General features: G+C 50.7%; 1 protein-coding gene across 14 annotated transcripts in view; it reads left to right on the forward strand.

Annotated features, from left to right (window-relative positions):
- Positions 1–4,964: 4,964 nt before the first annotated feature.
- The window catches only part of MACF1 (microtubule actin crosslinking factor 1), a 328,483-nt gene continuing 305,455 nt past the window's right edge, over positions 4,965–27,992 (forward strand). For 4 of the 14 annotated variants that reach the window (XM_027059599.2, XM_053211857.1, XM_027059590.2 and 1 more), the window contains exons 1-2: positions 4,965–5,060; positions 5,798–6,044. In XM_027059599.2, coding sequence (XP_026915400.2) covers positions 5,825–6,044 — 220 coding nt within the window. In that variant the 5' untranslated portion in view covers positions 4,965–5,060; positions 5,798–5,824. Of the gene's footprint in view, positions 5,061–5,797; positions 6,045–19,606; positions 19,843–27,992 lie in introns of those variants that run through there. The other 10 variants (XM_053211918.1, XM_027059600.2, XM_027059597.2 and 7 more) reach the window with 5 other exon arrangements.

The raw sequence follows: 27,992 nt of genomic DNA on the forward strand, positions 1-27,992 counted from the left end.
TTCCTGATGTGGCTGGAAACCTGGGGGCCCAAGCCACAGTCGGGGGGCCTAGTTCAGGGCTCCAAATAGTCCTTGGTAAGAAGTTGTTTTGATGCCCCTTCACGGAGAGAACCCTGCTCAGGTGTTTGGGGTGTGAGTTTCCTTAGTTTCAAGGCCAGTAACTTCTGGAGGGAATTAGCAGAGGCCTTCAATTGGTGAAATGGGGGGACATTGGAGGGGAACACTTCTCAGGCCCAGAGAACATTGTAAAAGGGCATAATTTTTAAGTGCCTGCTCCCTCTACTATCCTGCATACCCTCAAGGACAAAGACCTGGTCACAGTCACTTGTGTTCCCGACAGAGCACAGATCTGTCCCCGGCACATAGTATTCCTCAATAAAAGATTGCTGAAATGAATTGAAGCCCAGTAGCCCAAGGTTACTGGACAGCTGCCAGCTGCAAAAACCTTGGCAGATCTTACCAGCGGCTCAATCCCAGGGCAGCACTCCTGGAGCTAGAGCCTGGGGGAGATATCACCGAATGTCCTAGGTCCTAAGACCGGAAGCCTCTGGAAGCTCCACCTTCTCACAGCCCACAGCATGAATAATTCAGGACCGGACTGGTGGTCAGATTTGGGAAGGACAATGAGGTTGAGAAGAGGCAAACCTTTCGATGCTCTCAAGTCAGAGAGGCTGGGACCGCAGGCTTCCTAGGTGATTAGACAGCCCTGCCTCATGAACTCTCCCCTGCTGGTCCTGTCTATAGAGCCCTGGGCCACCAGTCCCAGCCTCCGCGGACACTCAGTATCATACCCAGCCTCCCTGCACCCTTGCCACGCTTTCAGTTTGCCCTCCCCTTGGCACCCATGTTCCTCTCTCACTGAGAAGACTATTTGTGTTTCTGCTTCTGCTTCACGGTTTCTCACCCATCCCCACAGGAACTTTAGAAACGGGCTGCAGAATTCTCCTGGGCTGAGGCCTCTGCAGGCTTCTGTGGAGAGATGTCCCACACAGGGGCCTGCACTACTGGCCCAGCTACACTTTAGGTTACACTTGTGGACCCCTGACCTTTCTCTGGAAGTCTAAAAGTACCTGTGATCCAAGGTAAAGAATGCTTGGCTGAATCAAAGACTGGTTCTTTGTCTTAGCTTCAGACAGTAGAGAGCAAAGGCTACAGCATGAGGTTTAGAGAGAGGCCTGGGCTCTAACCCGAGCCCCAACACTAGTTTGCTTTGTGGGCATCAGCAAGTCCTTTAATCTCTCAAAGTCTCTGTTTCCTTATTTGTAAAATGAGAATAATAAAATTACCTACTGCACGGGGTTCTGGGGAGGATTTAACAGGACAATATACATAAAATTCCCTGGGGGCATTGCCTAGTGAAATTTAGCAGAAATTTAGTAATGGTAGTTCCTTTCCTTTATTTAACATGGCAGAATGCATGCAGACAGAAATTTAGAAGGTTTCAGTGGGTGGAAATCCCCCCTTCCCCTCCCTACTGTTCCTTTCTGGGATCAGAGCTTCATTACCTTTTGCTGGGACTATTGCAATAGTCTTCTAGCATAACCATCCACACCCATCTTGTGCCTGTCCCTGGGTTACTTTCAGTCTTCTGCTTTCCACCTCCCTTGGCTGCTCATAACCATAGAATTTAGACCAAATTTCTTAGCTGGAATTTCAAGGGCCTCTGTAAGTTGGTCCCACCCACATCTTCCTAATCTTTACAGTGAAAAAGAACCCAGAACATGAATTCTAGTCCTGGATTGGCTACTTTCTTTCTAGATGACTGAGTAAATTATCTAGTCTCAGTTTCTACATCCAGAAATTGAAGATCATAGTGCTGCCTCAAGGGATGCGCTGTGATTTATATCCTCTATCTTTACTGCTAAGCCCAGTGGAGTCAATGGGCAGGGACCAGATGCAGCTTGCTCATCACTGTATTCTTAGCACTGAGCCTAGGGCCTGACACATGGTAGACGTTCAGTATCTATATCTATATCTGTTGAAAGAATGAACAGGATTGTGAGGATTAGATATGGCATGACCCAGGAAAAGCACCTTGCGTGGTCCCCCAGGAGGCACACCCAAATAGTAGCTGTTGCTATGCAGGTTACTAGTGGAGTGACTTTAGGCAAATACCCTCCCTTCTCTGAACATGTTCACTTATCTGTACTATGAAAGCACTGAAGGCATTCCTGGCTCTTATTTTCTGAAATACTAGGCGGAGCATGCAGAAGCAGCTCAATAAACGTTTTCTCAGTGGGTGAAGCCTCTTCTAAGGCTCTAAATGGTGCTGTCTAAACAAGAGTCTGTCTGAGTTGCCTCCTGGGGCCTGGTTCCCCTCTGCCCTTTACCCCGTGGGGAAGATGGGGCCTCCTTCTGGTCCCTCCTACATTCGGAGCCAGAAGCCCAGCGGGGATGTGGACTGGCTGGGCGCTCTCCGGAAGCGGGAGCAGAAGCCCCAGGAGCAGGGAAAGAATGTAGGTTTAGGGGAAGCGGGCAAAGTGGGACAGGCCGGGGAATGGGCCATTCAAGAACCGGGTTCGGCTGAGAGGCAGCCAGGCAGCCAGGGAGGGACAGCGACTCGGGGACCGGCGGTGAGGAGCTTCAAAGGGGCGGGAGCGTGAACCAGGCCAGGGTCAGCGAGCGGCCGCGGGGATGGGGCGGAGAGGGCGCGGGAGCACTGGGCGGGGAATGTGGGGGTGTGAGTTGGCCCGGGGACCCGGCGGCCGCACGGGAGGAGTTGCGGGGGGGGGGGGGGGAGGAACACAGAGAGAGGCCCGGGGACCGCAAGAGGACTCGGGGGGCAGTGCGGAGGGGGCGCCGGGCTGCGGCCGGGCAGGGGCGCGCGGGGAGCACGGCAGCGGCAGCGGGTGGGGTGCAGGGCGGGGGGAGCGCGCATCGGGGGGCGGGGGGCGGTGTCGGCGCCGGGGGTGGGGGAGCGGGTTGGGCGGCTGCGCCGGCTCCGCTTCAGCCGCTGCCGCTAGGGCGCGGGGGGCGGGGGGCTCGGCGCCGCGAGCTCGGCCATTGTGGGAGCCGCTCCCCTCGGCTCCGCGGCGCTCCCCTCCGTTGCGCTCCAGCCCCGGACGCGCCCCGCCGCCGCCGCCGCCGCCTTTGCTGCCGCCGCCGGCCGGTCTCCCCTGCTCGGACTCCCAGGGTAAGGCGCTGGGCGCGGGGCTGGCTACAGGCTCCCTGCCTGTCCGCGGGGTGCGCGGCGGCGGCGGCGGGGCGCGGTGCTGGATGCGCCGGGCGGCCGCGCCCGAGTTCGGGCGGCCGGCGGCAGCGGGAAGGCGGGTTGACAGGCGTGGGCATCGCGGCCGCCGGGGCCTCGCACCTGCAGCCCCAGCGGTCGGGGCGGGGGAGCGCCGAGCGCGCGGAGCGGGGGTCTCTCCGCGTCGGGCGCTGCCCCGGCCAGAGGGAGGCGTGTTCTCCGGGAAGATGGGACGCCGAACCCTCCCCTGCGGACGAGAGAGCTGCGGGAGCGGCCAGGGCCGGGCGGGGAGGACGCTTCCCAGCCTCAGGTCTCCACCACTGGCCCCGGCGCCCGCTCGGCCTTCGGTCGCGCGTCCGCATGGCGCGGCCCCGCTCTTTGTCAGCCGCGCGCGGCGGGCACGCGGACCCACCCGCGGCGCCCCGGGCTCCCGGGCGCGCCCCTCCCCCACCGCGGGGAAGGGGTGGAGGTAGGGTGGGGAGAGGGGCGGGGGGGGGGGGCCGCAGCGGGCGAGCGCCAGGCAGGTGAGGTTCCCGTCGCGCACCTGGCCTACGGCCTTCCGAGTGGTTTGGGGGCGTGGGCGCGCGCTCCTGTGAATCGAGGGTTGATGGAGTGACTCAGGTGACCGAGGGGGGAGGCGAGAGCCCCGAAGTCAAACAGGTGTTTGGGAGGGTCGGCAGACTGACCGGGGTGGAGGCGACGAGGGAAGGTCTCCCCGGGAGGGGTCTGGGACCAGCCTGCCTTTGTAGTAAATGGGCGTCTTGGGGAGGAATGGGCGGTTCTGGGATGAAGCAGGTGGCCTGAGAGGAGGGGCGTTTTCTTGGCCCCTGCCGACGCTAGGGAAGGAAGCGCGGCCTGAATTTCCCCCGAGGCGGGGGCAGTAGCTTCAGCCCCCGACCTGGCTGTAAGAGGTAGGAGGCGGGCACCAGAAGTAATTGCGGGGAGGGGGTAGGTGCTGGATAAAAGGCAAAGCTGTGCCAGGACCTGGGTCCTTTCCTTTCTGCCTTCTGTGGCTGGATTCCTTCTTGATGTTCCATGGGAAGAGGGCCCAAATGCTGCTGGCACAGGAGGTGCCCTGGCAGGGCTGTTCCGTCCGCCCGAGGTTGCTTAGAGGCCTTCAGCCCCGTTTAATGTTTCTTTTGTTATCTCTTCACATTCTGTGCTTATGGTGGGGAACCCCGGGAGCCTGTCTCTGCCCCTTGCTGCCTCCATGCTGAGGTTCCCAGAATCCGGGAGGAGCTGTGCCCAGAGACCCATGGTGTCTGGCCATTTAGGCCACCTCACGGTCTCCAGACAGCCCTCATAAAGGAAAGGTGACAGTCTCCTGCCCTCCCTGGACCCTAGAGCCAAAGAGAGAGCTGGTTATCGGGCTGCATTTGGTCCTGCAGGGAGGTGATAGCTGAAGGCATGCACCATCCAGGCTCTGATGAGGCTGTTGGGGGTAGTGGTCCATGGGTAGCAGATGGTTCTGGGAAGTGAGCTTGGCCTTGCTGAGGGTCGGCTGCCCAGTCTGGCTGGTGGAGCCCAGCTGGCCCCAGGGTGGTTATGTTTCCGTTCAGATCTCTCCACTAGCTAAACTGACCAGAAAAACTGACTTTCTGTGTCACCTCCCCCACCCCCATGCTGTGCCTCTTATTTCCACAACAGCCCTTGGAAAAAGCAAACAAACATTTTATCTAATGCCTCTTATGTGCCATGTGTGGTGCCAGCCAGTTTTATATTTGCATTTCACTATGTTCTTAAGACATCCTCTCAGGTGAAATAATTACCCCATTTTGCAGATGAGGCAGCCGAGTCCCAGAGAGGTGAAGTGACTTGCCCCAGACCACACCAGTTGTAAAGTGGCCAAGCCAGAGTTTATCCCCAGGTCTGTCTTACTTCAAGTTCCGTACTTTTTCTATTAGATGTGCCAGAGATAGAATGGGAGAAATTCCTGCCTATTCTAGCTCATGCTTTGTTTCATGCCTGCTAGTGAGAGCGTGCCTTCGCTTTTTTAAAATACTTCCCATCTGCTGCCCCATTTTTATCCTTATAACATTCCTGTGAGGTAGGTCGAACAGGAATACAGTAATAGATACCGTTCATTAAGTGTTTATTGGACACCATGCACTGTTCAGTGCTTTACCTCCTTTGTGCCTTGCAAACAACCCTATGAGGTTTAGGTGCTATCGTCACCCCCATTTTATAGATTAGGATGCTGAGGCTCAAAGAGGTTAAATGGCTTCCCCAGGGTAGAACTTAAATCCATGTCTCTGGATCTATGGGTCTTATAAGCTCCAAATGTACCGAGTAACAATAATAGAGGTTACTAGGAATGGGAGCTAACTTTTACGGAGTATTTTCAGATCTGTGAACATCTTCAGGTATATTATGTCAGGGGATTTCTCTAAAGTCTTGTGAATTAGTTTTGCCATGGTTTAGCATCATCCCATTTTCCAGATGAAGCAACTGAGGTTCAGGGGGTAAAGAGGTCAGGTCAGGGGCAGAACTGGGACTAGACCCTCTGCTTCCCAAGTGTCAGTGTACCTTATGTGACCCGTTCCCGTTCCGTCTGTTCACTTGCGCTCCTCTCTCCTACAGATCATCTCTCCCTGGGCTCCCAGGCCCAACCCCCCTGCTGCAGCCCCTGCCTGGGCAATGTCTTCCTCAGATGAAGAAACGCTCAGTGAGCGGTCCTGCCGGAGTGAGCGGTCTTGCCGGAGTGAGCGGTCTTACAGGAGTGAGAGGTCAGGGAGCCTGTCTCCATGTCCCCCAGGGGACACCTTACCCTGGAACCTGCCACTGCATGAGCAGAAAAAGCGGAAGAGCCAGGACTCGGTGCTGGACCCTGCGGAGCGGGCCGTGGTCAGAGTTGCTGGTAAGAGAGGCCCGAGTGAGTGGGTGGCAGGATGCAAGGCAAGAGTGGGCCGCTGGCTGGGGGCGAGTGGTGGAGGGGTCCTCCTCAGGGTACTCTGACAAGCCAGCTGGAGTCCGCTTCGGCATTCCTGTTGTTGGAAAGATGATGGCATAACCTTAAAGAAAAACTTGACAGGGTAGAATCTGCCACTGCTCCTCCCTGCGTGCTAACAGGAGACCTGTTTCCATTTTTGCATCTTCTCTGCCTCTGTCCCCGTGCAGTTGCCTTCATAGCTAGCTTACGTACCATTCTGGATCTGGACTTGTTTCACTTACTCTTCTATCCAAACGATTTTCCATATTACACTTTAGGCTTTACAGTTACCATTTTTAAAGGCTGCGTAACATTTCATGATTTAAAAAATCCTACTCACTTTCTACTTTTTCACCATAACAGACAATGCTGCAGAGAACATCTTTATGAATAATAACACTTGACTTCTGTTGAGTTATTTCCTTGGGCTGAGTCTTTGGAGAGGGCAGTTTCACTCACAATGCTTTCTGAAAATGTGGTACCCACTTAGCCTTCCTGCTGGGCAAGGGCTGGGGCCACCTGCCATAGGAGATGTCCGCTTCTCCTTTGCCAAGTAGCCGAGCATGCAGGGCAGTGGTTACGAGGACAGGCTTCGAAGTCAGAGGGATAAGGTGCCGGACGGGTGGCCCTGCTACCGGCCAGCTGTGTGGCTCTAGGCAAGTCTCTTGTCCTGTCTGAGCCTCCCTTTCCTCGGCTTAAGAATGCTTCCCGTACAGAGCTGCCTTGAGGATGAGATGAGATGATGTATGTAAAGCTCTTAGCATGGGTTTCTGGCTCAGGAAAGGGGAGGGTTGCAGAGTGCTCCCTCTGCTGCTTCCTGCGAGGGCATCCAGTGCTGCCCCCGTGGGTTGTGCTCCACGTTTCCACAGGCAGCGGGGCCAGAGTGCAGATGGAAAGCTAGACAAAGCAGTGCTGGCAGCTAGTTCAGTGACATCACCCAGCTTCATTCCATCACCTAGGCCTGTCCTGCTCCCTCTTTTGTATCTCTAAAGTAGTGCCCCCTGCCCGCCCCTGCTGTGTCACCTTGCACCTGGACCTTCCAACCTCCAAGTCACAGTTCTCCTCCTCCAGTCCCGCTCCTCCTCCATGTGACTAACAAGAGTATTTTGTTCTAACATGAGAACCTGATCCTGTTACTCAGCTGCTTATAAGCCTTCTTTGGTTCTTCATTGCCTGTGGAATAGAGGCCCCTCAAAGTCAGGACCCTCTTGAGCTTCACCTTTTGCCATCTCTGCTTCTAAGCACTTGCCACATTGAGCTGCACCTTGACCCCGAGAGGTGTGCATCTTGCAGGATCAGACCTCCATGCTTTAGCTTTCTTCTCTGCAAGGCACTGGGAACCACCTCCCCCTCTTATAAGTGCCGCCTCCTCTGTCCCCAATACCCCCCAGAGGTATCCAGAGCTCCCTCCTCCGCTCTGGTATTCATACTTTTCCCTCCCCTGTGTTCCCTTGTACAGTATGGCAATTATCCCCTTTCGGGGGAACCCGCCACTCCCTCAGGACCGTTAGCAATGCTGGACCGTGTCTTGCTCATGTTTTTGCCCCCAGCTGCTTGCATGGGGCCTTGTTCCTGTTTGGAGATCAACCAGCATTGAATGATTGAATGCAAGGAGCATTTCGAGGAGAATATGTGACAGATTGTGATCCAGGAACAGGCAGTGGGATGTAATGGAAAGCTAGACAGGGAGAGGGTTATGTGGGCTCAAATAATGAGGGAAGGGTTTTAGCAGAGGGTGGACTTGCAAGGAGGAGACCTGGCTGGAGAGTTTGCACTCCTTCTGTGGGCAACAGAAAACCCTTGGAGAAAGGTCTTTGGTCCTTCTCAAGACCTTTGGGCCTGTGGCATCAGCCAGTCCACAGAGTTTCACAGCTGTCTCTAGGATGCAGGAGGGGCTTTACTTGTCTCCAGCCTTGAGAGGCCCCAGCTGAGGGTCCTCGGGATCCACAAAGCTCTCTCCTTCTCCTGAAGGCAGCCTCCTTCTCCTTCCTTATGCCCTCTAGCCCCATCCTCCACCACACATACATACTTATAGGCCCTTTTGTGATGATTTCCCTTTCCGGTCTGCTCCTTGCTCCGAGGGGCCTCACCGGATGGTTTGTCTGCTGTTTAACATCCCAAGTCTGGAATAAAAGTAGAGTGGACTTGAGGGGGCTTAAGGCCCAGGCAGAGTCCCTGAGGATGCTGCTGGGTCAGATGAGCAGAGGGGTGGCGGGCGCTGTGCTGTGTCTCCGGCATCCATGCTGATCTTCTATTCAACCTGATCCTGCCAAATGACTGTCTTGAGGAGGGGGCTGGGCCGGTGAGGCTGAAAATGTGGAGACTGTCATGGTTAAAAATAACTCGTGCGCTGCAGTTGGGCGTGTTTCGCTAGCAGCAGAGAAGAGGCGGGACAGCTGCTTCAGGGCCCGGCTGAAATCTTGCTGTGATTTCGGAACATGGTGGGGACTCTACCAGGGTAATTTAGAAGGCAGCCTGACTTCTGCGGGGATTGCTTCCTGTGAGGTGCAGGAAGGGCATGTCTGGGAGACCTGGGTGCTCTGAGGCTCTCTGAAGTTAGAACTTTCATCCTGGGAGGAAATGAAGTCAGTCTTGCCCTGGAAGCCAGCTGTGGCCTGTGCAATTTTCTCCTCCCCACGGGGTCTGGGTGTGAAGCCAAGTGGGTGTGTCTGCATCAGTCTCACCACATGCAGAGACCTCCCCCTTCCCGTTGCCCATTCTGTGTCCTGTGCTTGGGAGGCCTGATGGGGGAACCTCTGCTGATCACACATGGCACACTGGAGAGGCATGTCAGAGCTGAGACACCTGCTGACCTCAGTCTAAAGTCAAAACAGGTTCTAAGGGCTCCACGAGTACTGTAACCCAATTTTTCCCATCCTCGTCTTTTCCCTTCAGCGTGTCTCTCTCTTCTTTGCCAGCCCTATTCCCAACTCCTTAACCCTAGCCACATTGCAACAGAACAATAGTCCATTAACAAGAAAGCCTTGTTTCTGTTGATCAGTGTTTTGGTTTACATAGAGATTTCACAATAACTGTGTGTTAGGTAGGACACGTGTTAGGATCTGAGGCCCAGAGGATTTACATGCCTTGCCTGTAGTCACACACCAGTAACTACAGATCCTCCAACTCCAGGTGCATTGCTATTTCCATTTCCTTAGGCAATGTGGGGCAACCAGGCCAGGCTGAATCTTCTGCAGGTGACAATCTAAAAACCTGAGTTGGTCTCAGATTCACCCGAGAGTCCTTCTGGTCACTTCTGGGAGAGGTCTCAAGATCCTGGCCTGTAGAAAAAGGCAGAGACAGAGATCTTGGAAACTTTGCCTCTTTGAAGCCCCCTGGCTCTCTATTGTCAGTGAACAGGAATAGTGATACCCTTACTTATTGGTGGGGGGCAACAAGGAATGGGGGTGCTGTGGAAGGCACACCAGCAAAGGAGCACAACACCACAGGAGGGGAAAGAAGGCTGTATCTCTTGGGGCTCTGGGGAGCCTGGGGGAGGTGGTGGGGGGTGGGGGAAAGCCGGGTACAGGACAGTGTCACAAGCTGTACACTGTACAACTCTAGGGGGCGCCATTCATACTTTCTGTCATTGTGGATTTGTAGATTTATTATGACAAGTTTCCTGCAGATGGCAGTAAAATGTCTGAAAGAAGGGCTCCTGTTTGGGCTAGGGGCTAGGCTGGGTCCAGGAGGAATTCACCATCCACTATCCTTCTAATATCACATCTTCAGGACCCTCCTTGTTCTTGGTAGCGATATCCAAAGATGGCTGAAGATGTGGTCCCCTCTTCATGGAGCTCACTCTAGTTGAGAGGAGGGCAGGGGGAAAAGAAATTACATTCTTGTGTGCATTGTGAAAGAGGGGAGCGCAGGGACTCAGGGCTAAGGATTGGCCTCCCAGTTAACCAGTAGAAAGCATCCGTAGGATTTGTTCTTGGGGGCCTCTCAGCAGGTGCTGGTGAAATCACATCCCCAACTTCTGCTGCAGTGTGGCCTCCTCCAGGAAGCCTTCCCTGATCCCTGCAGCAAGACAGCAATTGTATTTCTGCCCAGCCCTGGTTTCAGTTGGCCTTGTATTAAAGTTCATTGTTTCTGGGTACGTTTCCCCCACCAGATCTGAGCTCAATGTGTCAGGAGTCCCATCATACCCTTCCTGGTGTTGCCCCAGGATCTCATTCTGAGAGTAAGGGCTTTAGAATCTAGAGGCCCCAGTGAGGGCTGCGCTTGCATGCCGGTGTTTGCCCTGCTTTCAGAGCCTAAGCTCAGCTGCTGGAGTCCCTCAAGGGCTTACTTCTGGGGAGACAGCCTTTGAAAGCACATGCGTGGTCAGAGGAAGGAGCCTGCTTCTCTGTGCCCATGCGTCTCTCCTCCAGGATGGAAGCTCTGCGAAGGGGCCTCTCTGCTTGTTCATTCATTCGTTCATTCAATAAAAAAAAAAAAAAATGGATTGGGGTCCCTGGGTGGCTCAGTCAGTTGAGGGTCCAACTTCAGCTCAAGTCATGATCTCACAGTTCATGGGTTTGAGCCCCACATCCAGCTCACTGCTGTCAGCACAGAGCCCACTTTGGATCCTCTCTCTCCCTCTCTCTCTGCCCCTCCCTTGCTCGCTCTCTCTCTCACAAATAAACATCAAAAAATAAATACAATAAATAAATAAGTTTTAAAAATGGATTTAATCCCGGCTGGGTGCCAGGCACCATGGAGACAAGTGGATCTGGAATCAGAAGACTTGAGCAAATGACTTCACTTCTTAGAGCCTCAGTTTTCTTATCTATAAAAGGGTGATGATGACATATGCTTTGAGTGATCATTGAATGAGAGTCGAACGTGTTAGACGAACACGGGTTAACATGCCTGTTACTGCACTTAGCGTGTCATTGTTGTAATTTCTCTGGGCCAACTAGGAGAGGCAGTGGAGTCTCCAGGAAGGCCTGTTTTCCCAGGTGAGCAAGGAAGGGGCTCCAGGCCTCTAAGTTCCGTCCCTTTCTTTTGTTCACACTAGGGCTTTGTCCGAGAGCAGACGGGAGTGTCTTTTCTCTGGCCAACCCATGTTGGGAAGAAGGGAACACAAGGGTGGGAAAGGGTGCCCTAAAAATGATTCCATTGAGAACCCTTATACCAGAGCCACCAACTGCGCTGGCCCCAGGCTTTTCAAACTTTGCCCCCCAGGAGGCTCCTCCCCCTTTCTAGCGTTTCTACTTCTTCCTGGCAGTATCCTCCGAGCCCCATCCCCTTCTGGAGCTTGGCTTCAGTAACGGGAGAGATGAGCCTGAGAGTCCCCTGAAAGTGGGGCAGAATGAATTGTAGCTACACACCACCAGCTCAGCACCAGCTCTCTGAAAGTAAATCTGGGTCACATTAGCTGCAGGGATGGAAAGTGACCACGTGGGCAGAATTCTGTGCAGGCAGCAGAAAAGACAGCCAACCCATCTTTCCTATGAGGCTCAGGGTCTTTGTGGGACCCCAGCTGGTGAGGGAAGGTGGTTGCCACATCGCAAGGTGTCGGCTTTGTGCCGTTGGTTTCCCAGCGTGCTTTTCTAGCGACTTCCCAGGTGACACGGAGACAGGTTTGGAATGGCAGTCTGACTCACGCCTTTCTGTTCAGGAGCAGCCAAGGACGGAGGGTAGGAATGTGGAGGAAGGACTGGTTAATTTGGGGGCTGCGGAAGGCTGTCATTTCTCTGTCCCACGGGGTTAGAGACGAGACGCCACCAGAGGAGCTGACTGTGCAGCGGAATCTAGGGCTGCACTGTCTTTTGTCCCAGCGGCCTTCCCCCTGGGAGGAGGACTCTGAGCCTATCTGAGTGTGAGTATTAATAACCCACCATCACCAAGTAGTGCGATCCTGAGCCTGGCCAGTTGCTGCGGCTGGGACCTGCCGTGATTTGGCCCCAGCCTGCCTGTTGCCACCTGTCAGGTAGAAGTGGGCCAGCTTCCTGGCTCTGCCTTGGCGCTCCTGCAGGAGCAGAACCAGCGCTCCTGGCTGGAATCTCTGCCCGAACTTACGATGCTGCTGCAGAGAAGGTCTGGAAGCCCCTGTAACTTGAAAACTCAGTGTGGGTGGAAGTTTCCTCCCTCAACTGTGTCCCACCCCTAGCCCAGAAGCTACCAGGCTTTTAGCCTTGTGGTCCAGGGAAAGGTTCTGTCTGGAGCCTGGGTGGGTGTGTCTCCCAGCATGCCTTTCCCTCCTCATTCTCTACTTACTCATTTCCTCCTGTGCTCACTCTTCCATTCATTCGCTCAAGGGCATGGCTTTGGGAGTCAGCTGGAGTCCCAGTTCCAATTCCATCACTTGCCAGTTGGGTGAGCCTGGGAAATTACTAACCTCACTGAGCCTCACCTTCTCACAGTTAAAATGGGGGAGCAGGAGTGCCACTACAGAGTCTCGCGGGATGGATTAAATGAGGTTGTGGGGAGTGAGGTGCTTGGCCTAATGCCTGCTATGTAATCAGCACTGGACACACAGTAACTGTTCTCACTGATATCATTCATTCACTTGTACACCAGTTCACTAATTCATGAATGCATCCATTCATTCCTTTGCTGATTCATCGATCATGCACTTATTCATTTACCAAATATTTCTAGAGCCACTTTGTGCTAGGCGCCGAATGGGTTTCGGAACCCCACTCCCTCCCGTGCAGGCAGCTAGGATGCAGCCTGAGCTGTGCGCGTTGCAAGCCCGGAGTTCCGAGAAGTTCTGAAAGGGAAGGCCTTTCTCCTGCTTCTGCCCCCACTGCTAGCTTAGCGCTGTGATAGCATTTGATCTGGGACTTGGAAAAGGAATAGGACTTTGCCAGGACAACCTGAAGAGAAAGGGCATGCCCCTGTTGCTGGTTTCTATTCTTGCTCTCCTTTCTTTGGCCTCAGTAGAAAGAAATGAGAGGAAATGAAGAGAGAACCAGCCGGTAGGAGTTAGGAATTAAAGCATTCAGAGGGTGGTGTGGGGATTTGAACTCGACTCTGTCCAGGAGCTCCTGAGAGCTGATGCCAGCTGGGATCCCCTAGTAAGTAATAGTTGGAGAAGCTGCTATGTAGTGAGTCCTAGATGTGTGTCAGGCATTTCATGTTACCATTCAGTCCTCACAGAGCCCTGGGAACTAGTTGCTATTCTCCCTGTGTTACCAAAGAGAGAAGGTAAGGAACTTCAGCGCTGCTGAATGTGTATGGCGCCCCCTGGAACACAACACGTGCAATGTGGCCTTTGGAATTGTTCACTGCTTCCTTCAGGTTGGCCTAACTCCAACCACCTGCATTCTTCAGAACATTTCAAACACTTACTAAAGTTGTGAGAATAGTCAAATGAACCCCCATCACCCAGATTCAAGAATTAGCAATTCAGGGCCAGTCTTATTTCACTCACACACCCCATTTTGGCCTCCCCAGTTACAGAGATGGAAGTTCCAGTAATAATGTCCTCTTGCCACCTCACTTTTTTTTTATTAAAAAATTTTTTAAAAACATATTTATTTATTTTTGAGAGAGGGAGAGACAGAGCATGAGTGGGGGAGGGGCAGAGAGAGGAGACACAGAATCCGAAGTGGGCTCCAGGCTCCAAGCCATTAGCGCAGAGTCTGATATGGGGCTGGAACCCGTGAACCGCGAGATGATGACCTGAGCTGAAGTTGGACGCTCAACCAACTGAGCCACCCAGGCACCCCGCCACCTCACTTTTAAGCTATTATATTGCTCTTCCCCCAGCAGTAAGTATGTTGGTTTATCTGCTCAGTAGTCCAATCTGAGCTGGAACCAGTCCTACTCCACACATTTCCCAGAGGCATCGTGCGGGATTGTGACTTCCAAATGCCAAGGCCCTAGGGGGTGGTGTGTCCCTTCCAGTGTTGCTTACCTGATCCTCTGGTCCTTCCAGCTTGAGGTTTGTGCCCTGCTTCCAGAACATGAAGAACTAGGCTAAAGCATGCCTGTGTTCTCTGTTTGGAAATTTGATTTCTGAGGATGGTGTCTGTTTTGCCTAAAACACTTCAAACCTTTGGAGCCTGGATTTGAATCAAGACCCTCCCAGTGTAATTGAGAAAGTACCCTGAAAATGGATTTCAAGGATTCGGTCTTAAGAGACTGAACTTGGGATGCAATAGGATTGAAGTCTTTAAAATCATAGAGGGAAGGAATTTTGGTCTTATGAGAGGGGCACGTGCCCCAGGCCTGCCCCGACGCTGGTGAGCTGTCCCATGTGAGCAGCCACCACTCTCTAGGGCTTCTGTGGGATTTGTGCTCAATTTCCAGGCTGCCCGTCACAGCCCCTTTAGAGGTTTCTGTTCTGAGGTAGCATTGGATGGGGAGATGTTGTTTCCACTGGAGGGGTTAGCCACACTGCCTAATTTGGGGAACCTCCCAATTCCCCCAAAGAGTGCAGACTGCCTACAGCCCTGTTTGGTAGGAACCTCAGGATGAACAGGAAGGGAGGTGGGGTGTGGTTGATCGAGTGGGGCTCACATTAGGCTGTTCCTTTAAGAGAGAAAATAAAATGATTATATTCACAGAAAGCCTGGGAAATAGCAGAGGGGCCAGGAGCTTTTCTAGCTGCTATTGGTATATTCTGAATGCAAGGTTTGTGCTTAGTGTCTTATGTGCTTTATTTGACCTTATCCTTAAAAGAACTTTAGGAGGCAGATGGGCCATAGTAGATGGAATAGAAACCCAGAGAGTTCGGTAACTTGTTCAAGGTCTCCCAGCCAGTAAGGGGCCACGCCGGGAACGGCACTAGCTCTGCCTAGGGCAACCCACTGCCTCCCCCATTACAAGGAACAGTAGTTTAATAATAGCTAACATCTGCGCAGCACTTCAAGGTTCACAGAGTGCCTTAACTCCCATTATCTCCACTGTGCCTCAGGAAGCCCCGGGCGGGAGAGGCATTCCACGCCCCTTTGGGACAGCTGCCTATCAGGGGTCCAGCTTCTGCTCATTTCCCCCAGTAAGGATTGGAGATTCTTTGGCATTAGCTCTGACAAGCCAAGGGAGAAGGCCTAGGGAGAGGCTGAGGTGGAGAGACTTGGCCAGTTGCTATGGTAACCCAGATGGCTGAGTAACCATTTTGAGGGTTGCCATGGTGACGGGCCGCCTGTGGCAGGGATCTTGTCTTCCTGGGTGGCTGGCACCATCCAGACCTCTTAAATGAGTGATGTTACACTTTCTGAACAGAAGAGGGCAGCATGATGGTGGGCAAAGGCTTCCTACCACAGAGGGGACTGGGAAACTGGAGGCAAAGCTTAGTTAAGTGTTTCCAGGGGCTGGGTGGAAAGGGAGTTTGGGCTCCTGTTTGTAAGGCTGGTGGGATGGGTCTGGAGGCAGCTCTCCTGAGACTAGAACTGGATGATTTTCTTCCAAGATCTTGCCAAAGGATAGGGCTTAGGGCAGCCCCTTCAGTGTCTCGCTCCAGCTACTATTGGGGAATGTAAGAGGTACAGGAGACAGCTTACCCCTGCGAGGAAGAACAGAGCTCTTGCACATACTACTAGCAAAAAATTTATTTATAAAGCATCAATTAACACATGTAAATTAATGCAGCATGAGCCAAGCTGAAGAAGTGCTGGGAGTAAACCTTCTAGATGTTGGAGGAGGAACACTAGCAGAAGGAGAAATAATTTTCCACTTTCCTCTTTCTTCTCTGCACCCGAAACCATTGGCCACCGAGTGGACACTGAATTGGATTCTTAACTGTCTTGAATCACAGATCAAGCCCATACCCTCCACCCCCATATGTCCTCAGTTGAGGCATCCATGCCTTCAGCAAATACTTATTGAACATCTACTAGGTACAAAGCATTGTGTTGGGTCCTATGATGAGGGAAGATGAAATAGATGTTTCCGCCTCAACGAACTTCTTTCTGAACCAGGACGTTTAAAGGAGGCAGTGATGCATGCAGACACCCACAGTACATGTGGCTGGAGCCCCAGAAATGAGAGAAAGAAAATGTGGCTGGGGTTTTTGAGAACAGCCTCTTCTACCTGGGTTGATTAAAAGTAACTTCATGTCGTTTCGGGTGAGCTTTCAAGATGGGTAGGATTTCATTAGGTGAAATTGGGAAGTGGAGGACATTCCAGGCAAAGGCTCAGAGTTTGATTCTAGGGGAACATGCTGCACACGAGGGTATCATCGGAGATCAGCTGATAAAGGAAAGATGTCAAAATATGGAGGACTTTGAACGCCAGGCAAAAAGTAAGGGATACTGTGAGAGACAGGCATATTCTCTTCTTAAATACTCTAGCCTTCTAGCTCATCAGAAGCCACAGGCAGCTGAGTATTTTAGGGTCATCTGGTTCACTCATTCATCCATTTAATCAAAATTTTAAACAAATATTTAATGAGTGCCCTGCACGTGCCAGGTCATTTGCTAGATGCAGGTCCTGTGGTGAACACAACCGACAACAGTCCCAGTCCTCAGGGAGCTAATGGTTTAATAAGGATGAAAGACAAGGAACTGATAGCTTCAAGTGTGATGCATATTACCAAAGGGGAGAAGAGGGGGAGGGAGGATCTACTAATCCGGGGGATCAAGGCAGGCTTCTCTGCAGGAGTTTCAGCAGAGGTGTGAGTAGGAGTGAGCCAGACCAAAAGAGGAGAGCAGTGAAGGGTCACAGCCCAGGAGGAGAGCAGGTGGAAGGCCCTGGGGCAAGAGAGCACATCTTTGAGAAGCTGAAAGAAATTGATAGTGGCTGGACCTTAGGGAGAGGGGCACGTGATGAGGCTTAAGTGGCAGAGGACACGGAGGAAAATAGGGCTTTATTTGCCTGTATTACCCTTTCCCCCCACTAGATGGCCTTCTGAGTACATCTTGCTGCCTTTGGCTTCCTTATTGCAGCCTCCTTAGAAATGCAACAGCCGTCTGGCCATCAGGAGCAAAGGAAAATCATAGACCAAAAGGAGAAAGCCTCAGAGCTGTCCTGATTGTGTGGTCTGGCCATAAATTTAGACAATTGCTTGGAAAAAACCAGAAACCTCCCCTTCATAGGCTTCCTTCTTCGCAACCCCCCCCCCCCACCCTCCAGCAGCTGCTTTGTTCCTCTATCCTTATAAAATTTTCTCAGTATAAAACAGAAACATCAGCCAAACATGTGGACTTCCCCTTTTCCATTCATTAGAAGAATTCATTACTTCAAAATCTCCTGGGAGCATTTAAATGCAAATCTTGTCAAGAAAGCTACTTGAGTCTGAGAAGCCCTCAGACGCAACCCAAACCAGAACTTTCTTCCTTGATTACCATGTTTCTTAATAGGAATCTCAACCTCTTGCCCTCGCCCCCACCCCCACCCCCCCCCGCAAGTCCCCCAGGACTTCAACAAAGTCTGATTCCCAGAACAGACTCTCTTTCCCTTCTTGCCCTTGTCTTTCTGCACTTTTGGCAAGCCTCAGTCACAATTCTTGAGGAACCTGCTTACAAAGTGGCACACGTAGCAGTCCTAGGAGGGGATTGAGGGACTTTTCTGTTTACTGTAATGAAAATGAGGCAGATGTCTGGGGGTGAGGGTGGAGGTGTGTGTATGTGTATTTGTGTCTGGGCCTTCTTAGCCCTACTGGAATAAAATAGTATAGGAAATGCAGATGACTCAGCACTGATACAGTCAAGGTCCCCAGAGTTAGCATTTCTGTATTCTCTGCTCTTTATGAAAAATGTGCTTATGCCATCAGTCCCAACTCCTTCACCCTGCATTTTCCACTGAGCCTTAAAAAAAAAAAAACAACCAAAAAAAACCCTCAACCTTATTCTCCTTCTCTTCTAAATTGAGCTCATTAAGCAGCTGACACCAAAACGTGGACTAGCTTTTTTTAAGCACAAAGGATTAAACTGGAAGGAAATGAGCCTTTGTTCAACAATCCTCCCTGTCTGCCCTCTTTGGGCTCTTCCCTGTATAATTTCCAGTCCTAGAACTTGGACAGGCCAGCAGAACTTGATGGATGGAGAAAGATATGATTAATGACTTGCTCACCCGATTTCTGATCATGGTATGATGTGGAAACAACCAGTGTGCACCTAATGGTGAAAAGCATCATTTCTTCTTCTTAATGTGCTGAGCACTGGCCAAATACTTGGCACTACTCATAGCCTACAAAGAGGCAGGCCTCACCCCAGGGGGAAGAAGCTCCCTTTTAAAAATCTTGAGCATGGGAACTGAGATGGAAACCCAAGTCCTAGTTTTGCCTGTTCAATGTCCCATGAATTCTTTTTTTCTTTTAACCTGCTAATATGCTGCTTTGTGAGAACCGCCAGCTTAACTTTTTACCCACAACCACTGCCCCACCCCCCTGAAAAAAATCAAGTTAACAGACTTGATGAGGCTGGGGAGGATAATGGCTGGATGAGGGGAGATGGGGGCAGAAAGATCCCCTGCATTTACCTGAGTTCCTCATTCACAGCTATTGGCCCCCAGTGCAGTCTGTGAATACTGGGAGTGAAGGATACACAGATGAATGGACTGGCAGATGATACTGGGAACTCTCTTCTCAAAACGGTCCCCACTAAATCCCTACCTATATCTACTAGTTTCCTGTCATCACTTTTCTTTCTCCTGACAGATTACTGGGCTTCCCTTTTCTTCTTCCCTGACCAGTTAGGCTCCAGGATCCCTTTCTTTGTTCCATAACCATCCCCACATTTCTCCCTTTCGATCTGGAAGTCTCTCTGTTCTGATGGCTGTCACAGCGCAATAATCCTGTTGGGTCTTTTCCCTCTGTAGATCCACCCCACCGTGAGGTCAGAATCCCGTGTTCATTCCTCCCCCGTTGTCATTTCTCAGCTTCTGGCTCATCCTTGGCCTGGTTTACTTCATCGTGCTTGGCGTGCCCTCTCCGTTTCAAGTTCAGTCTCTTCTGTTTCTGGAAAACCCTTTGTTTCTGGGATTCCGTGTGGCCTCAGTGTTCCCTTCGGCCTCACGCTGCAGCCCCGTCCGGGTCCTGCCCCTGTCCTCATGCTGACCGTGTCTAGCCCCGGATCTATCTAGGTCTTTCGCTCTCTGCCTTCCCCTCAGTTCTCTAGGCCCGTCTCCAGCAGCTGCACAGGCCCAGCTCGGTCTCCTCCAGCCAGGGGGCTCCCTCCTTTGTCCCAGCGGCGGGTGTAGGTCAGCGCCGAACGGGGTGCCCGCCCGCCCTGTGGCGTCGGCCCGGGGTCTCGCGGCCGCGGCGGCCCTCCCGGCCCTTCATTCGGACGCGCGTGGGGCCTCCGGCCCCGTGGCCCCCGCTGCCCCCGGCCCCGCCGGCGGTGGTCCCCTGCCGCCCGCGACCCGCGTGGGCAGCCGGGGGGCCGGGCAGCGTCGGGCCGCTGAGGCGGCGGGAGAGGGGCGGGAACGGGCCGGGCCTGGCGCTCCTGACAGGAGGAGCCGCCGCCGCCGCGCCGGGGCGGGCTGAGGGAGGAGCGGAGCGAGGGGTGGGGAGGCGGAAACGCGAGCCGGGACCGGCGGAGCGCGAGCGGCCGGGTGCGGGCGGGCTGAAGAGCCGAGCGCGACTGCCAGGCCGGGCGAGGCGGGCGAAGAGCGGAGAGCGGACTGCCGGGGCGCCGCCGCCGCCGCCTCCCGCGAGTCGCACAAAGGGCCGAGGCTGGGGCCGCCGCCGCCGCCGCCTCAGCGCGCGGGCCTGGAACCGGCGCCCGCCGGGGCCCGCGGAGAGCGGCGCGGGCGGCCATGGCCGGCTACGTGCCGGGTCAGCAGCCGGCCAACCGCAGCCAGGAGAAGGAGTTCGTGCAGGCGTACGAGGATGTGCTGGAACGCTACAAAGGTGCGGCGGGCGGCGCGGCGGGGCCCCGGGGCTCGTCGGGGGTCGGGGACTCGCGTGGGGGGTGGCGGGTGGGCCGGGGCCCGGGCGGGGTCGCGCCCACCCCGGCGTCGGGGCCGGCCCCGGACCTGCTCATTCTCGGGCCGGCTTATTTGCGGAGTTGAGATAAGCCTGCGGGAGACGGCCCTTTTCCCAGCACGGGTTATATTAGCCGCCCTATTATCTGGAGGGAGGCGAGCCGGGGCGCTGCCTGCGGAGCCCCGGCGCGGTGGGGAGTTTCAGGGGAGGAGGAGGAGTCGGGCGCGAGGAGCCTCCCCGTCCGCTCCCCGTGCGGGGCTCCCGTCGCCGAGGCTCCGCCGGCCGCGAGCCCGCCCGGGGGCCCTCGCCCCCCTTTGTCTCCCTCAGTCTCCGCTCCGTCGCGTGGCGGCCGGGGTCGGTGAATGTGCACTTTTGGGGAGAGGCCTCCTCCCCGTCCAGCCCCGGGGGCTTCGAGCCGGTGGAGGCGGGGGTCTGCCGCGGCTCCCCCCCCCCCCCCTCCCCAACGGCTTGCGGTGGCCTCGGATTGCAGCCCGGAGGCGCTCTGGCTGAGCAGTCCCGCACACCAGTGCCTCCTGCAAGGTCTGGGTGTCCGCGAGAAAGTTTTGACAGACGGAGGGGCTGCGGACTGCGGCTCCCCAACTTGTCCCCGGCCGCCCGGGGGTGCCCTTCGCGCGCGAGGCAGGGGTGGGAGGCCTCGGGAGCTGAGGGCCCAACTCCGATCTTTAACATCCCAGGCCGGCGCTTTGTGTGGCAGCTGTGCTTTCACAGACTGGGAGATTTCCCCCAGAAACTCCAGAGGCAGCACTTTCTCCTGCTTTATTCAGCGGGGCCCTTGTGACCGGGCCTCTAGTTTCTTTTCTTCGGAAGGAGAGGGAACTTCAGCTCCTATGACTGAATCCAGCATACTTGTTTACGACACCTACCCAGTGAAGGGAAACTAATGCAGAAGCTGTAAAACGCTCCCTCTTTTTCTTCCCTTGTGGCATTAGAGTTCTGCTGGAGAATGCACCAGAAAAGAGAGGCAGAGAGAGACAGAAATGAAATGAAATGCTAAAAGGGACCTGCTGAGGAGGTCTGCTTGTTCCCTTCTGCATCAGCTCCTGTAAGCTGTCCAGGTTTCCCTGCCTGCAGCAAGTTTTCTGTCAGCCCCCTGTGGTCTTTCTTTTTAAGAAATGTGGTTCATTTCAGAGCACAAAGAGGTTAGATTGTGCTGCTGAACTTCATTGAAAAACTGCTGCTAAGTGAATGGTTCCATTAAATTTCCTTTGCAGGCTTTTGGGCAACCCGGCATTCTTTTTAGGTGGAGGATACTCTGGGCCTGTCTTGGGCTGTGACAGCTTTAAAAACTGGCAGGATTATAACTCGAATAAGTGAAGAAATCTCAGCACCTCACTGGATCGTGTTACTGGTGGCCTCCAGCTGAAAGGAAGTTGGATTCCTAGGAAATGAAACTAGGAAAGAAGGGGGAAGTAGGGCTGGTTCCAGGAGGGGCCTCTTGTGCTCAGTCCTTTTAACTGGCTCACTTAGTTTGCCTTTCCTCTGAAGGATTTTGGTCAGGTGTATAGGAATTTGATCCTTTGCAGGCACAGATCTCTTTCTTGAGGGGAAGAATGAGTCGAAAATGGTTGGCCATAATAAATTAACTCGAGCTGTTTGAGTTGTTGTGCAGGCTGCTCTAGGATAGGTGCAGAATTTCTCTTCCCCCCCACTGCACCATTCTCACTGGGAAGTCTGGGTGGATTAGCATCCGGGCCTTTGTTACTTCGCTGTATGGAATTCTTGCATTTTCCAGATTTAGAAATCCCCTTACTGCCTTGATAGAACTCTTTACCTAAGCTGGAAACAGTGACTAGGAGTATAGTTTGGGAGAACAAAGACAGGAATTAGTTTTGGAGAGACTTGGGGAAATAGATATTGATGATGTTGGGGTTCTAGACTCTTATTGGTTGGCCACTAGATTAGTCGGAGCTCTCTCTCTGCTGCTGTTAATTGTAGTCACTTCATTCTACAAATGAAACAGGATTTTGGTATTCAGAAGGAGAACTAAAGTTTTCAGCTGCATAAACTGTCCCTGGAAAGGGCAAAGGCTAGAAGGGAAGTGATGCATTTGTATTGTGAAGGGAATAGAGCAGTATGTATTGCAGCTGCATTAGGAATGGTTGTCAGGCATGGATTTTCCATAATTATGCCTGGCAACCATTTCCCTGTATGTTGGTAGTGAGCATGATTTTGGCAGGATTAGATGATTCAGCATGGACATAAACACTCTCTCTCATTTCCTAAGTATCCCAAAGGCTCTTTCAGAGCCTGACTGTCCAGCAAACAGGAGATATGAGATAATAACTCTCAATCCTGACATTTCAGAGTGGGTAGCAACCCACAAAGTCAGGGTATCGTTCTTCATTCTTTCAATCCTTCAACAATTAATAAAATATCTGTTACAAGTAACCCAGTGTTAGGCACTGGAGGTGTCAGAATAATGAATAAGATCTGGTTCCTGCCCTTGGTTATTCACATCTAGCAAAGGAAAAGACATATGCAAACAACCAATTATGATTCTATAAGTAGTAGAACAGAGATATGTATAATGCACTGTGGAAGCAAGAGGAGGGATGAATATTTCCACTTGGGTTCATTGGGAGATTTGACAAAGGAGGTGACACTTGAGTGGGCCTTTAGGGATAAATGGGATTTAGTTAGATGGGGGAGGATGGGGAGGGGAGAAGGCAGGAATAAATATCACATGCAAAGGCTTGAAGGTACAAAGAGAATGGAGGGGTTTGAGGAATGGAATGTGACTAGTTGGGTATGACTCGAATTTTGGAAGCAGATGATACTGTAAAGGACTCAGAGTCAACTTATAAAGATTCTTTTATGGCTTTATTTCATGGGCAGCGGGGGAGTCAGTCATCGAAAGTTTTAAAAAAAGCGACAAGTATGCCAATTTTATTAATTCATAGTGGAGGACATACCAATCCAGTGATTGGAACACTTACATTGCAGTCTGAAGCACCCTTTTCCTTATACCATAGTGCTTATGAAGCTAATCAGATGGTTGCTTGGTACACATGGAAACAAAGGAAAGAGACATGTATTGTTTTGAGGAATATTTCATCCAGATGATTTGGGCCAGTCACAAAGTTTTCCTCTCAGTAGATTGAGGTTGTTGTGAGCACCAAAGGAAACTAAGAATAGTCAGAGAGGGAGGAGAACCAGGATCTGACTCTTCCTGGGATAGGGACAAACTCTACGGAAGTAGCCAGCCACATATGGGCATAGTTTTAGGTTTTAGAGAAGAGGTTTAGAAACAAATACAATCAGGTTTCTGGTGGTTGGTTAAGCAGGAAGGTAATATGTAAGTTGGTTTGCGCAGAATTACACTTTTGTGTTTTCACAAAGCCTTAAAGAGTCTTTACATGCCAGGCGCGGCAAAGAATAAAAGAGAATATTCACATTTCAACTTTGGTGACGTGGACTCTCTGGTACTTAAAAACGTCAGAGTTCTCACTAGGTGCCATGGGTTTTAAGAAGCTAGTTAGGACTGATTTTTGTTTACTTGTATCCCAAAAAAGAACTTACAGAACTCACTGTACAGAGAGGAGTGAAGGGTCTGTGTGTTATTTAACGTTCAAAACTAGCAAGGCAGCACAATATAGTAGAAAGAGATAAGGCTTTGAATTTCTTTAGCCTTGTGCTCCAGTCTGGTCCTGTATGACCTTGGAAAAGTTACTTAACCTGTAATCTGTGGGTTTCTCACCGTGAAAATGGGAATGATAATACTAACTCCTTGGGATTCATGAGAATATAAATGAGCTATTGGCATGTATGAGGCCATTCATATTTAGAAAAACTTCCATGGAGATAATACTTTACTTTTTACAACCTAGTTTCATATTTCTTATCTTATTTGATCTTTATAATATTTTGTAAGGAAGGTATTATACACATGGATAAATTTAGGCATAGAGACTTAAATTACTGTCCAAGAGCCAGGATCCAAGACTTCTAGATGAAGGTTTCATATTGTATCGCAGAAGGAAGTTTTAAAATCAGAGCAGTGACTTGGGTTAAGTGAGATCATTGTGAAGATACTTTACTTATTTAAAGTTTACTTATTTATTTTGAGAGAGAGAGAGAGAGAGCGCGCGCATGTGCGCGAAAGTGCAGGGGAAGGACAGAGAGAGAGGAGAGAGAATCCCAAGTAGGCTCCGTGAGATCATGACCTGAGATGAGACCAGGTACCTTTGTGAAAATACTTTATTAATATCATTGTTGTTAGTTTTTAGCCTCTGAGGGGTAGCCCTTAAATGGCATGTATTTCCAGATCTCTCAACTGTGGAGAATTTCTTTTCCTTTTATTATGGGAGAGGTTTCATGGTATGTAAATTACTTTGACATTGAGAAAAAAAAATTTTTTAAGTAATTTCTATGCCCAATGTGGGGCTCGAACTCAGGACCCCGAGATCAAGAGTGGTGTGTTCCATGGACTGAGTCAGCCAGGCACTCCCACTTTGAAATTTTTATATAAAAACAATGTAATGCAAAGTGATAAAGTTTTGTTAACACATTGGTTGGAAAATATATTCTGAGGCTTTAGTATTGTTTAACTAAATGACTCTGAAGCAACCTCTTGGTTAAATGTAAACTCAGGTTTTAAGTTCCTTTTTAGAACATAGCCCTTGAATTGGAGTGGATAGCTTCTAGACAGAACAATAGAATAATTGCTACTTCTGGACATGGACACTGTTAAGTCAGAAAGTGAGTCAAGTCTGTCTGCTGGGAAATCACAAACTTTGGCCACATTCATGCTGTTGAAATCATAAAACGTGTGCATGTGCTAACAGTGCTTACAGGAGCTACTGCCTTCGTCTTGGGTTGGGCTTGCTTGGCAAGTGACATAATACACGCCAGGGAAATGCATCTGCTGAGGCCTTATTATTCTGGTATTTTTCAGTGCCAATTTCAGGTTTTAGAGATGATGGTAGAAAGAAAGCTGTTCAGAGTGTACATTCCAAGATCAAAGTTCACAAGTAAATAATTATGGGTTGCAAAATGAATTTGTAGCATTTTTTTCAGTGGTCTTGAAAACACCCAGGCTCTCCTTTTACTAAATAAGGTTGGCCCTTTCAGCCTCTGGTAATTATAAGTTGAGCCATGTTGTGATGAGGTTGTGTGGTGTGCTAAAGCTTCTGCTTTTGTTCTTCATGATTTTGATTGGAGTGTGAGCCTCAGTTGTCTTGCTTCTACCCCGGGGTGTTTGCTCATCTCTGGCCTGGAGGAGCCCTTTCAGGTCTGTTAGCTTGGTGTGTAACATCTGAGAATGGTTATTTCAACTTTCATTTGGTTACTTTTAATAAAATACTGTTTTTAATTCCAGAACTTCTCAATTCCTGGAATAAATTACAATGAATCTCTGATTCTTTGTCTCCAGCTTTCAGGGCTTTCCATAATTTGACTTACTCTGCATACCTAATTGTATTGACTATTGTCCAGCACAGCTCTCTGCTCCTTGTGGGTAGGTCTCAGTATTCATTCCCCCTAGATTCTCATATCTGTCCCTGTGCCGTTCTGTCCTCTCTTCCTGGAAGGCCCATTACCTTTATCTTTGATTATTCAAATCTTACCTGTTTTGTTTTGTTTTTAAATTAAAGCTAAGCATGGGACCTGTGTGCTCCATGCAGCTTTTTCCCCTCACTTTTTCAGAAATTCATCTCTCCTTCCTTGATCTTACAATGTCTACCTTACAGTCTCTTAACCTCTATTCTGTTTTGTATTATTTTTGCATTGCCTCATGTCTGTTAGAATCGTTTCCCAATGAAATTTTATGCTCTTTCAGCGTAGGGACTTTTTATAACTTCTTTTGTAAGTGGTTGATTGGCAGGGAGTTTCTCTCAAGAGAGAAGGGGCAATCATATGAGTACTTTCAAGTCATATTTTAAAATAATTTTCTTTTCAAATTATAAAAGTAATATGTATATTTAATGTAGAACATTGTAAAAAATACAGGAAAGTATACAGTTATAAATAATACACCTTCCTTATTTGTGTGTGTGTGTGTGTGTGTGTGTGTGTGTGTGTGTGTGTGTGTGTAGGGGGAGAATGGAGAGGGAGGCTGACCAACAGATAGATGTGCTCTGGCCAGAGGGAATGCAGTGCTCAAGGACAGGCCATCTGGGATCTGATACCCTCAGCTTGCTGTGGCTCCATAAATTTGTGTGGCAGTGTAAGTCTATTCTTATGGGGCACAAGCATTTATTTTTCTTTCTCTGTTCAAAATTTGCTTTCTTCTGCATAACCATGTGTCAGTCATCAAGGAGGTGCCAGTGATCAGGGATGATTTGCCTATGACGAGTTAATTAATTGGTCAGTCAGTATCTTTCTTTTGGGCAAGGACCTTGCCAGCTGTACTACTTACTGGATTCCCTCTTACCACAGCAAATTTCTATTGTGAATTTTGTTCAGAAAGGTAAACACAATTCCTTTGTGTTGATGAAAAGAATGAACTTGCTTAAAGGGTCTTTTGGAGCTCAGATGGTTTCAACCCTCAGTTGCATTTTGGATTGAAACATAAAGGAAGGGATTTTTTTTTTTTTTTTTTTTGGCTGTACTTTTTAGTTTGTGAACAATAGTAAATAAGCTCACATTGTACCTACTCGTACCTATAAGCAGATACTGTGTTGGGGAAAGTGGTAGTGGGGAGATGAGGGGCCACTGAGAAACATTAAAAGAATGATATGAGTGTGCCTGGGTGGCTCAGTCAGTTGAGCACCCAACTCTTAGTTTTGGTTCAGGTCATGATCCCAGGGTAATGAGATCGAGCTCCGTGTTGGGCTCTCCGCTGAGTGTGGAGCCTGCTTAGGATTCTTTCTCCCTCTCCCTTTCTTCCCCCGCTTGTGAGCATGCGAGTAGAACACTGTCAAATAAAAATCAATGAATGAATGAATGAATGTATGAATGATATGGAGATTAGGGGTAGAGGGAGAGAAGGTCCTGAATGTTAAGATGAGGAACCATTATGAAATGGATAGGATTAACGTAGCAGTTGTGTAAATGATGGATGAGAGTGGAACTTTATTCTCGAGGAGGTCACTCTTGTAACTGTGTCATGAGGTTAGATTAAGGGATGTTAAAGAGGAGAGGTGTATATTTGAGAGACATTTTGGGCAGGTACAGGGACTTAAGTTTAGATCCTAACATTGATAACTCTTTTTCTAGAAGATTTTGCCTGGAGAAAAAAAATTAACTACCCCTTATGCCAGGGTTATTCCAAAATAAAGGCCTCTTTTATCTTGTATAAAAATCTTTTGAAGATTTTACTCCATTTTGAACTTGTTAGATAGGGCTGTGCATTTGAACCTGTGACTCACAGTTGTGTTGCTGAGTCTTCTTATTTAAATTCACAATGCTGAGTGCCCCAGAATGCCACTTCTACCCATTCTCTGGACAACCTTCATTGTATGCTTCCAGGAATACCGGCCAAGAATTGCACAAGAAATCCTCTTAAATCTCTTCTAAAATCTTCAGTTATATCTTGAACTGCTAATCTCCTAGGGTGTCAGGGGGCTTGTTTGGAGGATCCATTCATTCATTTAATTAATAAACATTTATGGAATATCTACTCCGAACCAGGTAGTAGGCGAAGTGTTGAAGAAACAAAAATATTGTCCTTGCATCTCTGTGGTCTTACAGTCAAATGGGGAAAACCTTTTGGTAAACTGACAGTTACAGTCCATTTCAGGGAGTGCTATCAGGTAGATGCTGGTGTGAGGGAAGTGGAGGGATGTAGCCACTCTGGCCAGGGTGGGAGAGGGCCAGCCAGGGAAAGCATCCAAGAGGAAATGCCTGAGCTGTCACCTAAAAGATTCTGGACTTGGGGCCAGAAGTTCCGGTAAAGGGCATTCTGGGCAGCACGAACAAAAGTGAGTGGATGAAAGAGCTTGAGGAGAGGCAATATGGGGTATTAGTAAGGTCTGGGTGTAGGATGTGAGGGAAGGAGAAATGGGAGGAGGTGGGAAAGGTGGGAGGGCTTGAAGTGTTGAGGGGCTTTGTCATACTGTATACAGTTTGGGCTTTATCCTGCGGGCTTTTGGGAGCCATTGAAGGATTTGGGGGCA

This window comes from Acinonyx jubatus, chromosome C1, assembly GCF_027475565.1.
Source record: "Acinonyx jubatus isolate Ajub_Pintada_27869175 chromosome C1, VMU_Ajub_asm_v1.0, whole genome shotgun sequence".
NCBI lineage: Eukaryota > Metazoa > Chordata > Mammalia > Carnivora > Felidae > Acinonyx > Acinonyx jubatus.